The sequence below is a fragment of the Belonocnema kinseyi genome, chromosome 4 (genome assembly GCF_010883055.1).
Source record: "Belonocnema kinseyi isolate 2016_QV_RU_SX_M_011 chromosome 4, B_treatae_v1, whole genome shotgun sequence".
NCBI classification, from domain to species: domain Eukaryota; kingdom Metazoa; phylum Arthropoda; class Insecta; order Hymenoptera; family Cynipidae; genus Belonocnema; species Belonocnema kinseyi.
In genome coordinates, this window is record NC_046660.1 from 85,616,301 (window position 1) to 85,631,168 (window position 14,868).

Consider the following 14,868-nt stretch of genomic DNA (forward strand, 5'->3'; position numbering starts at 1 on the left):
ATCAATACGACGATCCGGCAAAAGTTTCGTGCACCCTGAGAACACGGAGCGATCCAAGGACTACCGCCTTCTGCATTTTTCCCGCAAGTGTTTTAGCATATTGTTGACACGTAGGATGAACTCATTTTAAAATGTTTTTTTCTTAGAAAGATATTAAAAAAAGTTAACATTAAATTTTTTTCTTAACATTTAATTTAAATATAATGGATATAATGGATATAATGGATAAATCTTTTAAAGTCTTCAAATATTTTTATTTCTTCAAAACTTCAAAAATGCTTAAAATTGCCTTAAAATCTTCCAGATTCTTTTTTCACAATTTCGGAAATCTTTTTAAATATTTTCTTAAAATTAATGTTTCCAAATCAAAAATTTCATAACATTTTTATAGGAACCTTGCCAAAAAAAATTTTATCTTGAAAACTTTTAAAATTCTTAAGAATTCTCCTTTTTAAAATGTTCAAAATTCTACATTTTGTTAAAATTTGTTTTAAATCTTCTTACTTTTTAAATTATTTTTTAAAATCTTTTCGTAACTTCTAAAGCTTCGACATATTTTTCAAAATAATGCACAGTTTTTCTACAATTGGTTAAAATCGTGTCAAAAGAAAAAAAATGGAAAAATCTTCCAGACTTTTTTTCTACAATTTTGGAAATATGTTGAACTGTTTTCATATCTTTTTTAATATTATCTCAAAATTAAAGTTAAAATCCTACATAATAAAAAACGGACTTTTTTATTCTCGCGAAACCTTTGAAAATTCTTAAAAGGTCCTGTCTAGGTTCACAGATAATCGATAAGCGTAAAAAAATATTTTCGGGAGTCCAGGGATGCTGGAAAAGGGTGACAAGGTTCACCGACATTCAGTGAGCATGGTACCTTCAAAAATTTACATTTCGTTTTAAATTTGTTGAAATGTTAAGTTTAAAATTATTGCTGCATCTTTTAAAAACTTGTAAATACATCTTAAACTCGAAATTTCTTTAAAATTTTGTCATTTTGCAAAATTGTCTAAAATCTTCTAAATTCTTTTAAAAGGTGTCTAGTAATCAGCCAATTAAACATTTTCAGAGTTTCTCCCGAATCCTTTTTTTTCTCCCGAGCAACTCAAATATTTCTTTTGTCATTTGGCATTTATTTATTTAGACATACCAAAGTTATCATCAATTTTAGACTGAAAGAAATGTTTTTTGTAAAATGCATACAATGAGTAATCCTGAAGTTTCTATCAAATTTATTCAAAATATATATTTATTTGATTTTTATTGTTATTTAACTATAGCATTTTTTCAACTTTTTAAAAATATTTCAAAACTATATTAAAATATGTTTTTTAAAAATTGACAAAATGCCTTCACCCTAGCTCATTTTATATAGAATTCTGACAGCATTCAATCTACTTAAGAGAATAAATTAAAAATATAAAATATATTTATTTATTTAATATATTTTAGAAACTAACTTGCTACTCTATCAAACGTTTTTTTCGGCCCACTCTACTGTATCGTATTTATATACGTACATATAATAAAAAATTAATTAACTTTGATGATATCCTGCGTAAAACAATCAGATTTTCCTCTCTTATTCTCTAATAAACAATGAAAAGATAAAATAAACAAAAATAGATTTTTCGATAAAAGAACAAAGTTCCCGATCCTAAATAAAATTCCCGGTTTTTTTAAAGATTTCCCGGTCTGCTTAGGCACCCTGTAGATTTCAAAGATATTGTAAAGATTTAAAAAAAATGAAAAAGATTTCACAAATATTTCCATAATTTTAAAAAAAAGATTTCACGAAGGCTTGCACGCTAATTTCATGAGTGATCAACGCCTAATTTTTAAGTTATAAAAATATGATAATATATTATAAAATTGAATACGAACCTCTGAAAGCGATCCTGAGTTGTTTGGACTGACCGAGAATGCACCAATCAAAGGTGAAGCTGGTAAAGGCTGAGTTCGAGAAGGCGACATTCCCTGATTCGCAAATTCAAATAAACTGCTATTGTAGCCACTAAGCTTTGAAGCTGAACTGCTCAGCTGGGAGATATGATTACTAAACGGATCCGAAACGTGGTTCATAAATGACATAGTCTGAAATGAAAATACAAGATTTTTTTTTCTCGCGTGACCTTTTGTCTGAAATAGTTGAAAATTTCCCCGATCGAGCTTGAATTTCTAATATGAAGATTTCATGTCAAATTAAGAGTCGACACATTTGGATTTAATTGATAAAATTTGATTAATTTTATTAATGTAAGTTCAAGTAAAAAGCAAAAACTAACCGACTCCATCGAGTCTTGATGAGAAAACCTTGATCCTGTGAGAAAACCACCGGATTGAAGATGCTGCAGAGGGCTGGACGTAGATGGGGAAAAATTGGAAAGCACTGATCGCTCTGCCATTCCTGGAATATTTACTGGAGCAGAACTTCCAAGCAGACCCGAACTTGCCAGGCCAGCAGAAATCGAATTACTAATTGGGGAACTAGTGTCCCTATGAATGGAATCGACGAGACTAATCGGATCGTCCAAGTTTAACTCGTCTAATGCATTTCCTGAAGAAACAGGATTAGGTTTAGCATTCATTTTTCGCTTAAGAAGGAGAAAGAAATATATGTAGTTTTAAAAATGACTGAAGATACTGACCTACGACTGATTCAACAGTGTCATTTGAATAGAAAGAACTAGATAGCGGTGTCACCGTTGATGCAAGTGAATGACCCAAGCTACCATTTAAATTGTAGGCTAGGTAAAGACTTTGTTTTCTTTGAGCCTTTTCTGCTTTCGTAAGTAAAGGATCGCTTTCAATCTGCACGACCTGCTTCCGAATGTCACCCTGAGGAAGAAAATGTTTGTTAAAAAATTCAGATAATTTCAGAGTTTTTCGTTTTTTATACATTTTTTCCGCTTGTAAAGATTCACAAAACTATTGCTGAAATATAGGAGATATTAAAGGGAATCAGAAAAGAGCTTGAAAAAAATCCAGGCTATTTTTCAGCTTTCCCGGGCAAAAATGACATTTTTCCCGCTTGAATTTTAAGCTTTTATAATAATATACTTATTCAATAATGATTGATTAATTATATAAATTTTGAAAAAAATAAAACATTGTAGAGCTCCAAGGTAGAATATTATGTAAATTATTTGTAAAAGTGATTTCAGACTTCACAGTCGAAAATGCTCTTAAACCAGGGAAACAGGGGGATTATTCAAGAAAATAGAATACATTCTTTTAAATAATGTTAATGCAGGTAACGTATTCCTGAGATTTCAAGCCAAATAAATTGTATTTTTAACAAAATAGTTGGATTTTTAACCAAAAAAGATGAATTTTCAACAAAAGAATGAAGTTTTCTACTAAAAAGTGGAATATTAAAAAAACATTGGACTTCAGCACAGAATGAAGAAGAGAACTATTTAATAAAAAATAATTAACTTTTAACTATAAAAGATCCACCTTCAAACCAAAATGATGACTTTTCCACCAAAATAAACAAAAGGACTGATTTTCTACCCAAAAATACGACTTTTTAACAAAACAGCTAAATTTACGACCAAAAAGAATTACTTTTTAAGCAAATAGTTGAATTTGCAACAAAATAATTCATTTTCAATCAAATAGTCGAATTTTTAACTAAAAAAGAATAATTATTCTGGAACAAAAATATAAAAGTAGAATTTTGAAATTAAAATAATAAACTTTCAACCCAAAAATACGAATTTTCAACTAAAGAATATAATTATTCAAGAAATTTATTAAATTTTTAAACGTATCATAGAATTCTTGAACAAAAAAGATGAATTCTTAACCAAAATTATACCAGTAGGCTTGTCAATGAAGAATTCCCTTTCAACCATAAAGATGACTTTTTTAGGAAAATATGAATTTTCAATCCAAAAGGACCAATTTTCTATCCAAAGAAACGAATATTTAACAAACCAGTTGAATGTTTGGCCAAAGGAGATTTATTCTGAACCATAAATAGTAGACTTCCAAATTAGAACAATTAAATTTCAACCAAGAAAGATGAATTTTCATCCAAAAAATATCACTTTTCAACAAAATAGATGCATTTTCAACCATATAATAGAATTCTTAACAAAAAAATATGAATTCTGAACCAAAAATATACTATTAGACTTTTCAAAGTAAAAGAATTCACTTTCAACCAAAAAAGATGACTTATCTACGAAAAGATGAATTTTTAATCCAAAAGGACTAATTCCACCCCAATAGATGAATGTTAAAAAAAATAGTTTAATTTTTGGCCAAAATAGATTAATTCTGAACCATGAATATAATAGTAGAATTTCAAATAAAAATAATTAGCTTTCAACCAAATAAGATTTTTAAAAGAAAATTGGTTTATGTTGAAGAAAATAATTCAATTTTCAGCCAAATAGTACAATTTATAACCAAAAAAGATGAATTCATGACAAAAAATATGATAGTAGACTTTTAATATAAAAATAATTAACTTTCAACCATAAAAGAATCATTTCGAATAAAAAAATATGAATTTTTAACCAAATAGATGAATTTTCAAACTACGAAGACTAATATTCAACCAAATGGTCAATATTTCCAACAAAAATGATAAAACTTTAACCAAAAACAGTTGCATTTTCAACAAAAAAGTTAAATTTTCAAGCCCAAAATACGAATCTTTTTGAAGTAAATTGCATTTTTAACGAAAAAAGATGAATTTTCAATCCAAAAGGATGAATTTTCTATTACGAAAGAAAAATGTTCAACAAAATAGAATTTTTTTACCAAAACAGATATACTTCATACTCTAAGTTGTTTTCATGATTTCATATAAATAAATTTTCTAAGAAAATTGTTGAAGATATCGTAACAGTGCAAAATAACTTTACTTTTACAATTTTGTAAAAAACATGACTTCAGTAATATGATTTAAATTTAAATATTATTTTACACATTACACATACAGATGTTATATTATTATGTTTCTATTTTTTTAATTATTGAGGTATGGCAATTACAAATTTAACCAACCAATTGAATAAGTAAACGCCAATATTTGGCACACATATCAGACAACCGTTCTTTTACAACATTTATCATTTCTCGCAACATAAAAAGTAAACGAGATATAATAATTTAAAATATATTTTATTTTCAAATTTTTTACTTTTTCGCACTCCAAGGTTTTTATACATTTATATATTTTACAATAATATATTTCTGAAATTCCGTATATAAAAACTGAACTTTTTTCAAAGATAGTAAGAATTTAAAGATTTGAAGGTTTTCAAGTACTTATTTTTCAAATGGGAAAATGATAATAGGTATTTTTTTCTTTTCAAACTCGAACCCTACCTGCTTGAACAAATATTTATGATTTAATTAACGTTTCAATTTTTTTCTAAACTACAAAATATTACATTACAATTTTTTTCAATTAGCAGAATGGAGAAACAGGGGACAAAGTTTGAAAATAGTATACTTTAGGGAGTCGAAGAAAAGGAAAAATGGGATAAATGTGGACTGGTTCGCGAGACATTCGTTTAAATGAAGTACTTACGACTTGAATAAGAGATCCGGGATTGTACAATAAACTGCTGAGTTTTTGTGCGTTGGAATTTGAATTCGTATGGAGTTGAGCACCCGGAGCTTTACTATGAGAACTATTGCTGCCAAGACTGCTAGTGCTTGCTGATTCTGATACTTCACCGCTTCCATTCTGTAACGCAGCCAACTAATGACACCAAGTCATTACCTTCATTCGTCTCCGATTTTTAAATTGGGTCAACCCATTCAGTAGAAAGATTCACTTCAATTAATTTCCGAGGTCCAACAATTAAAGAATCCTTACAAATATTTTTAAGCACTATTTAAAGCTGATTCAATTTTTTATTTAAAGTTCAAGATTAAAGTGAAGACATGATAATGACAACTGGTAGGGTGCCTACTAATTTTTTTCTACCTCACGCATTTAACATAAGGTTTTCCTATGATTAATTTTATGTTTCATTATAAATTACCATATTTAAATAAAATAATATTTTTGTCCTTTTTCACCTTTTTGTTAAAAACGCAATTTTTTATTGGAAATTAATCTGTTTTGGTTGACGATACAACTATTTTGTTAAAAAATTGTCTTTTCTAGTTGAATTCAACTGTAATTGGTTAAAAATGGTGTTTTTTTTTTAAACATTCGTCTTTTTGCTTGAGAATTTAACTACATAGTTGAAAATTAATTCTTTTTTGGTTTCAATTTCATTTTAATTTGAAATTTAACTATTCCATTTTTCGTTCAAAATACAACTGTTTGGTTAACAATTAAACTATTGTATTAATATTTAATTAATAAATTGAATTTTTGGGTTAAAAATGCAACTGGTTGCAAAATAATTTTTTTTTGATTGAGTATTCAACCATTTAGTTGGAAATTCATGTTTTATTCTTCAAAAATAATTTAAATTTGAAAAAAAATGTTAACAAAATATGGATTTTTGTAGATTACGAAACGAAATTTAGAAGCCTCTTAAAAAGTTTTAAAGGTTCCAACCGAATAAACAAAATTTCTTGAGAATCATGGGAAAATTAAAAAAAAAAAATGAATTCTAAAAGAAAATAAAAAAATGTTTCAAAACCTTTCAAATTATTTCTTTTAATTTAGACATTTTTCAATTTTTTCCATGTTACCAAATAAAAACATCTAACAAGTTAACGAGATATTTAGAAGTTTTGAAAAGATTACAAAATAATTGTTGATTATTCTGAAAAAAAAATGTTATTCGAAATTTTAAAAAATCTACATTATGTTTTAAATTCCTTAAAATCTCGAAGTAAAAGTTTTAAATTCTTTTTTAATCTTTTTAAAACTTCTAAATATTTCTAAACTGACTAGATGTATTTATTTTGTAACATTGTAAAATTGCAAAATTTCTAAATTAAAGGAAATACTTTGAAAGGTTTTTAAACATATTTTAATGTTATCTTAGAATTAATTTTTTTAACATGAAAAATCATTTCAAATTTTCTTACGAATCTCAAGAAATTTAGTTTATTCAGTTGAAACCTTTCAAAATTCTTAAAAGGCTTCTAAATTTTTTTACATGACCTACAAAAATCTATATTTTGTAAACATTTTTTTTCAAATTTTAAATTATTTTTGAAAAATAAAACACGAATTTTCAACTAAATCGTTGAATACTTAATCAAAAAAGATTATTTTGCAACCAGTTGCATTTCTAAACCAAAAATTCAATTTTATTAAATCGAGAATGAGCATTTTCTATCAAAAAAGATGAATTTTTAACTAGTTTCATTTTTAGTAAAACATTTTAATTATTAACTTAACAGATGTATTTTGAACGAAAAATTTAATAGTTGAATTTCAGTTTAAATAATTAAATTGAAACCATTAGAGAATTAATTTTCAACTACATAGTTAAATTTTCAACCAAAGAGATAAGTGTTTAAAAAAACAATTTTTAACCAAGTACAGCTCAATTCAACTGCAAAAGACAAATTTTTAACAAAATAGTTGAATCCTTAACCAAAGCGGATTAATTTCCAACCAAACGATTGCTTTTTTAACCAAAAGGTGAAATTTTTACCAAGAAAATTTATTTTCAAAGAAAAATGGGATAATTAAATTTTCATTTGAAATAATTAAAATTCAGCAAAAAGAAGAATTAATTTTCAAACACATAGTGAAGTTTTCAAACAAAGAAATGAACTAAAAAAAGACAAATTTTCAACAAAATAATTGAATCCTCAAAAAAATGAATAATTTTAAACCAAACAATTGCATTTTTACAAAATAGGTGACATTTCTACCCGGGAAAAAATTTGCAAACCTCTTTTAAACTGATTTGAATAATTCCTATAATTTTGAGAAATCTTTCGAAATAAAAAAATATCCTTTAAATATTCTAGATCTTTTTCGAAATTTTTAGAAATCTTTTTAAATTCTCTTCCCATTTTTTTACAATTTTGTATGTGTTTTAAAATGTTTTGAAATATTCTGTTTAAGATCATTTAAAAAAATAAAATATCGTACCAAATTTTCTCAGAAATCTTAAAAAAAATTATTTTCTTGAATTCTCTAAAAATTCTTAAGAAACTTCTAAACTTTTTGTTCAAAATTTTGAATAATCTACATTTTCTTTTCGACTTTTAAAAACCTTTTAAAGTTTGATATTACTTCAAAATCCTTTTACAAATTGCATATATCTCTTCAACTTACTCAATTTTTTTCTTAACTATTGTAATCTTGAAAAATTTTGCTTTAAAATTTTCTTAGGATTAAAATTATTTTCGAATCTTTACAAAACTTCTAAAACTTTTTAATATCTTTGGCAATATTTCAGTTATCCCAAAAAAATGTTAAACCCTGTAAAAATTTTTAAATCTTCCAGATTCTTTTTTGACATATTTTGAAATCTTCTAATATTAAAATTTCTCCTTTAGAATAAAACCTAAATCATTAAAAAATTTCCTAGAAATCTTAGTGTCGGAATCAGTAATTTTTTTGGTTACCGGTACCGACAATTTTTTTTCTTGTATCATAATTTCATTTTTCTCATATAGAAAAATTTTAAGAACATATTTCATTCCCAATATTAAAAACATAATTTACAATTAAATTGTTTTCTTTTATCAATAAAGTTTTAAAACCTTTCAAAATAAATTTTATCAGGACGTAAAATTACTTATTTGGAAATTTTTATTTACAGAATTGATGGTGATGAAAATTCATAATCTTTGTGTAAAGATAAACAAACTGAAAATAGCTACTAAAAGTCATAATCACGCAGTCTTGCACACAATCAGGAGTTTGAGAACAAGGTATGCTAGATATCGTGACTACAACTTGTTCAGAAAAGACTAAACATTTAAATTTATTTGTCTTGTTATCACGATTATTAAAAAATATCACATTTTCCCAAACATGTCAAATGTGATTCCCGGCTCTAATTTGTATTCCTGGTTAATTTCCGGTTAGTAGACACTCTGAATAGATAAAGAGTCCTTATCCAGTTTTCCATCGCAAACATTTTAAAACTGCGTCTTTTTTAATTTTTTTCGAGTGAAAGGAGGAATAATTTTCACATAAACCTAAAATATGTATCGATAGTCTCTCAAATTACTTGGAAGCGTCAAAAAACGGAATTTCGAAAAATTCTTCATTATCCGGTTGTCATTCTCAAGTCTTTCAAGTGTTCTTTCCTAATTGAGTGGGTTCACGATTGCAAATCATCGATTTTTGTACAGGTAATGATAGATACACTACTCATCTACAATATTTTCTCTTCTATTATATATTATTTACAATTCGAGTCAATATTAAAATTCAAAGCGATCAAATTTATTTGATCAAATTAGATCTTTTAAAATTTTTTATCATTTATGGCAACATGAAGGAAAAATTTAAAAAACTTACACTGCTATCGCTTAGAGGCTTGTCCTTGTCGTGAGTTCTTTTGTCAGGTGGTAAAGCGCTGCTGAGAATATCCGCCAAATTTGTGCCACAATCTATGGGTACCGGAATGTCCCTCGCCAAGCTCATTTCTTCTGTTGGCAACACTGCTCCATCAGAAAACCATACCAACGTTCGAATATATCAATTTTCTGCCGTATTTCATCGCTAATGCTTTTTTTCTTTTTTTTTTCTTATCAAATTTATATTGAGTCAGACAAAAAAATCTTATCTAACGCAAACTAGACAAATGTTTCAATTCTGAAAAGTATTAGAAAGGATATCTGTGACCTTAAAAAACTGGAATCTCTTTCTCGATACGCGGCAAAAAAGTATTTCAAAGAGTTGAGCAATTGAAGGACTGACTTTGAGCCACTTGAAGGTGTCTTTAAAAGTTTTCGAAATTAAAAGACACCTATACTTGTAAGGATTAGAATAGAATTATCTCATAAAGAGGAAGGTTCATGAATAAAGAGAAAGGTTAATGATTCTCTGAAAAAATGCTGTTAATTAAAACTGTTTTTCGATCGAGTTGAGAGATAGAAGGCATTTACGAAGAGGTGAAATCTTTGAAAGTTAGCAAAAGACAATGTAAAATCAGTTTCTTAAGCTCACAGGAAAAATTAATTAGCGGTGTTACGTACGATTGATGAGGGTACACTCACGGTCGACGTGTGCGAAAGCACAGAAGACACCACGTGGACAATAGCCCGCCTGTTGGACGTCGTTGCACTTTGTGGATTTGTAAATTTCTGGATGAAATTGCTGTTCTGTACGTGTATGGCAATAGGTACAGGCGTCGCCCTGTTCACAGTTTCCTGGCTCGCCCCATTCTTCCCCGTGTTTCACATTTGGACAGGGAGTTGATCTAAACAAACAAAAAAAAAAAGAGAACACAATTTAAATTAAATTCGATAAAATTTAATAAACAGAAAAGCAGAAAATTATAGCAGGGATCATAGCATGAGAAGAGCTAAAAATAGGGGGGGGGGGGATTATACATTTCTTTTTAAATTTAGAAAAAAAGTAACAATCTTTTTATAAGAAATTGTATGGTTTTTAAGGATCTAATAAAGTTATCTCAAGTTAAAACAGATTGATGAAATCGAGAAAAACATTTCATTGTAAATAATTTTGAAAGAGAACTAAAGGCGAACTTTACAAAATAATATTTGAGGTTAAAATTGTTTATTTAGCTATAGATATTTAGGGTATTGTTTTTGCTTTCTCTTTAGCTAAAAGTTGCAATTATTATTCAATCCTAATATTGCAGGGCTCACTTTATTCCTTCAACGATTCTTTCTAAATGTGTTTGGTACGTTTTTATTAAAAAAATTTATTTAAGGAAAATATTATTTATTAAATAAACAATTGTATTATTCCCAAATAAAATTTTGTAAATAAAAACGTACCAAAGATAAATATCTTATTCATTTGTAGAGAACATTCTGAGAAATAAAATGTACCCCACGAGATTATGATTAAATAAGAATTACAAGTTATAAAATTTTATCCCGAAATATTTGGTTCTAATTCAAAATTAGTTACAATTAACAAAAACAATATTCTCGTCAATTTTATCAATCACTTTTAACCATGCTCATTTTTGAACTCGAGATAACTTTAGTACATCCTTAAATCACGTTAAATGATTTTTTAATGATTTCTGGCAATACTTAATTTATTATTTTAAATTAGATATACTTAGGCCGTTCAAAATCCATTCACGATATAAAAAAGCCCGTGAAAACCATAAGATTGGTAAAATAAAATATTTTAATAATTATTTTTTAAATCGTTCGCTGTCCAAGACTTTGTTATTTCATCCTTACTATAATTCATATTGTAAAAATAAATTGGAAATAAAACTCTGCAATACTATCAAACTCAAATTAACCTTTAGAGGGCCGAAAAATCAATATTTTGGCTCACCAGGTAAACTCATTTAATTTTTATTTTTAGATTAAAATATTCATTTTTGTAATATTGCTAATGGTTTTCAATGTAATTTAAGTTGAATTTCATCCTTCCAAACCCCTTTTTAACTACCGCATACACCTTAAATTTACTATTCCAACTTTGTCAAAACGGTGCCTTGTTTCGTTTGCATGATATTATAATTACAAACAAATATTGTTATAAAATGTTTTGAACTTTACTATTTGATATAACTGAATATAAATTCATCCCCCCTCACCATTTAAAACTCTTTTTCCCATTTTCCCCCTTTTCAGACAAAGCAAAGGGGTAGTTTTTAGTTTCCATCCTATTAGAAGGGTTGTTTTTGAATTCACGATATTTTTATGTCAGATTTGGATTCAGCGTCAAAAAATTCATCGAAAACGTATATTTGCACTTCCTAATACACGAAAATTAAATTGCGTGACAAGGAGGTGAGACATCCCTAAAACAACCCCTTAAATTTGAATAACCACCCTATATAATGTTTATATGATGTAACAAGCTTATATATTATTGAAAAAACAATTTTTTTCGAATTCGAAATTTTTAAGATTGGCTGTTCCGTACAGGACCGAAGAGCCAATATATTGGCTCACCCCCTGATCGAAACTTTGTCTATGAATAATCAATGATATAAGATAACTTTTGGGCCAATTTTCTGAGGTCGATTTCCCTCCCAAATTTCCAGCCCTCTAAAGGTTAAAAATAGCAGATTTCTATTTTACAATAATAAAAACAAACTATATAAAAATGCATAATGATAAACTTTTAAACATCAAGAGTACTACAAATTTTGAATCTCTTGAAATTCTTTGAAATCTTTTAAATTGACTAAAAATCTTTAAACTCCATGAAAAATGTTCGAATTCCTTTATATACCTTGAAACTGTTGAAATCCGTAAAAATCCCTTGAAATAAAGTCCAATTTATTGCCTAAAACTCTTTAGAAATTCGTTCAAATCTCTTGAACCGTAAGATTCGAGTAATATATGTACATTTCACTTGAAATTCCTTGCATATAAATAAAAATTAAATTATTCATTAATTGTATCTAAGAAAAACGTTTTGAAATAAAATGCGCGCTTTCACGTACCTGGATTTCTATTTTAAAATATTAAAAATATCAATTATTTTAAAATCTATAAAGTTTTCTTTTTAATATTAAGAGTTATAAAAAATTTGGAAACAAAATAACTTAGAATTCGCTAAAATAGTTAAAAATTACTTAAAATCTTTAAAATCCTTCGAAATTTTGTATGTCCTCCATATTCCTTGAAATTCTAAAAATCCGCTAAAATCCCTTGAAATCATCAAAAGCAATTAAAAAAAAGAAATTATTTTAAGTTCATTGGATCAAATAAGAATAAAAATTATTTAATAAATTTACATTTGAAAAAAAACCGTTCAAATGAAATGCACGCGAAACGCGCGGTTACGTCACTGGATTTTTATTATCTAATATTAAAAACATGAAGTATTTCAAAATCTATAACGAATTGTTTAATGTTAAAAGTTTAAAAATTTTTGAAAAAGAAATCTCTTAAAATTCTTTGGAATCTTTCAAAATAATTAAAAATCTTTAACATTCTGTGACATTTTTTGTTTTTCATATGCCTTACAATTGTTAAAATCCATAGAAATCCTTGAAATAAAATTTATTTTATTCCCTAAAGTTCTCTAGAAATTTTTTAATATCCTTTAAAATACCTTCAAATCTTTAGAAATAGTAAAAATACATTAAAATATGTAGAAATGTGTTTGAACTTCCATAATAATAAATTAAATTTCTCTAACTATTTAAAAATCCAGATTATAAAAAAAAAATAAATAAAGTTCTAAGCATATTTGGAACGAGTTTAATAATTTAAGAAATATTTCATTCTAATTAGTAGAATATGTTTGAAAAGACTCTTACTTTCGTAACTTTAATGTTTTTATTGGCATTATCATCTCTGACCTATCAGAAGATCTTAAAAGTTTACATAAGTATTGTTAAAATTTAAATAGCCACATTTTTTAAATCTTAAATTGAAAATGTTTTACACTTGAAAAAATTTACGTGCACAATTAATAATTCAGAAATTGTAAAATTCAAAACGCCTAGAAATGGTTTAATATTACAAAATCAGAAAATTGTTTAAATTCTAGTCCTTATTAACTTTGGATTCAATCGAAAAATGTCATTAAGATCGGCTGTAAATCTTGTTATTCTTGATAGATTGTCTAATCGAACAGTAATTATTACAAAATGTCTAACATAATAATAATTGTTATTTAAAAATCGATAATAATATATATAATAATAATAATAGTCTATAATAGTAGTCTATTCTATTCTTTATATATATATTTTTTTGTATTTTGTAAATGCAAAACGAACAATTGCATTTTCAAATATCGTACATTTAAAGAGAAAAGGGAAAAATAAAAAAAGGTAAACCGCGGAGAATACAAGGAAGACTGTGCAGCCTGATATAGAGTAAAATATAAAGGAGAGACGAATTTGTAAAAATATGAATTTAAAAAGCACTGAAATTTGAAGTGAAAGAATTTTAAAGGAAAGTAGTATTTAAACCATTTTTAATGCTTCTACAATTACAGTGGATATTTATAGAAATATAAGAATTTGTTATCTGAACTAGATAAGCAACAAAATGGGAATTTTTCAAAGGAGCAAAAAAACATTCTTTAAATTCTAAAGCACAACTTAAAGAATATGGATAAAAAAGTTAGTCAATCCAGAGAAAATTCACCTACAATTTTTAAATTAAAATTTCAGCGGTTTACAAAATCGGCTTTGATTAGCAATTAACAATTGAATTTTCATATAAAATAAATATATAAAAACTTGTTCTCGAGATAAACGGATATTAAATGAGAATGAAAATGGTTTAATCCAAAAATATTGTTTTGTTTCGAGAAAAGCAAAATGGAAAATCACAATATCACAATATGATTAGTCCTGAAAGGTTGTACAAAATGGTGACTCAAGTAAGGTTTAATATATACTGTACCCTTCACCAACGTGGAGGTCGACGAATATCGATAGTCTCTTTTTTTTAAAGGGATTTTATATATTTTTTTTACATTTTTTAATTTTTTTTTATGGAGAATTTTTTTTCATTTAAGATTACAATCCGTTGAAATCATTTTGATCCTGCTGTTTCAGAATGTAATTTTGAGAAACAATATAAGCAGCAATACATGTTGTAATCAATGCAAAATCTAGTAGTCCTCTGGCGACATTGTTCATTATTACATAATGCTCTTGTTCGTGATTCGTATCTGTGAGTTTCGAAATCACCTAGTTTTGATTGCGACAGATATTTCCTGCTGATTTCTTGACAGAAATTTCCAGGGCAAACTTTTTCTTCGTTACTTCATGAAAAAACGTGATTTGGTTCCAATTGTTTTTGAGATGCTGTATAGTTATGGAAAACAGATCT

At 26.8% G+C, this 14,868-nt stretch overlaps 1 protein-coding gene across 6 annotated transcripts in view; it reads right to left on the reverse strand.

Annotated features, from left to right (window-relative positions):
• The window catches only part of LOC117170716 (putative E3 ubiquitin-protein ligase UNKL), a 59,640-nt gene that overhangs the window by 12,987 nt on the left and 31,785 nt on the right, over positions 1–14,868 (reverse strand). For 2 of the 6 annotated variants that reach the window (XM_033357723.1, XM_033357720.1), the window contains 6 exons: positions 10,126–10,328; positions 9,425–9,567; positions 5,555–5,713; positions 2,652–2,841; positions 2,289–2,560; positions 1,888–2,097 (listed from right to left, as the gene is read on the reverse strand). In XM_033357723.1, coding sequence (XP_033213614.1) covers positions 1,888–2,097; positions 2,289–2,560; positions 2,652–2,841; positions 5,555–5,713; positions 9,425–9,567; positions 10,126–10,328 — 1,177 coding nt within the window. Of the gene's footprint in view, positions 1–1,887; positions 2,098–2,288; positions 2,561–2,651; positions 2,842–5,554; positions 5,729–9,424; positions 9,568–10,104; positions 10,329–14,868 lie in introns of all 6 variants that reach the window. The other 4 variants (XM_033357724.1, XM_033357721.1, XM_033357719.1 and 1 more) reach the window with 3 other exon arrangements.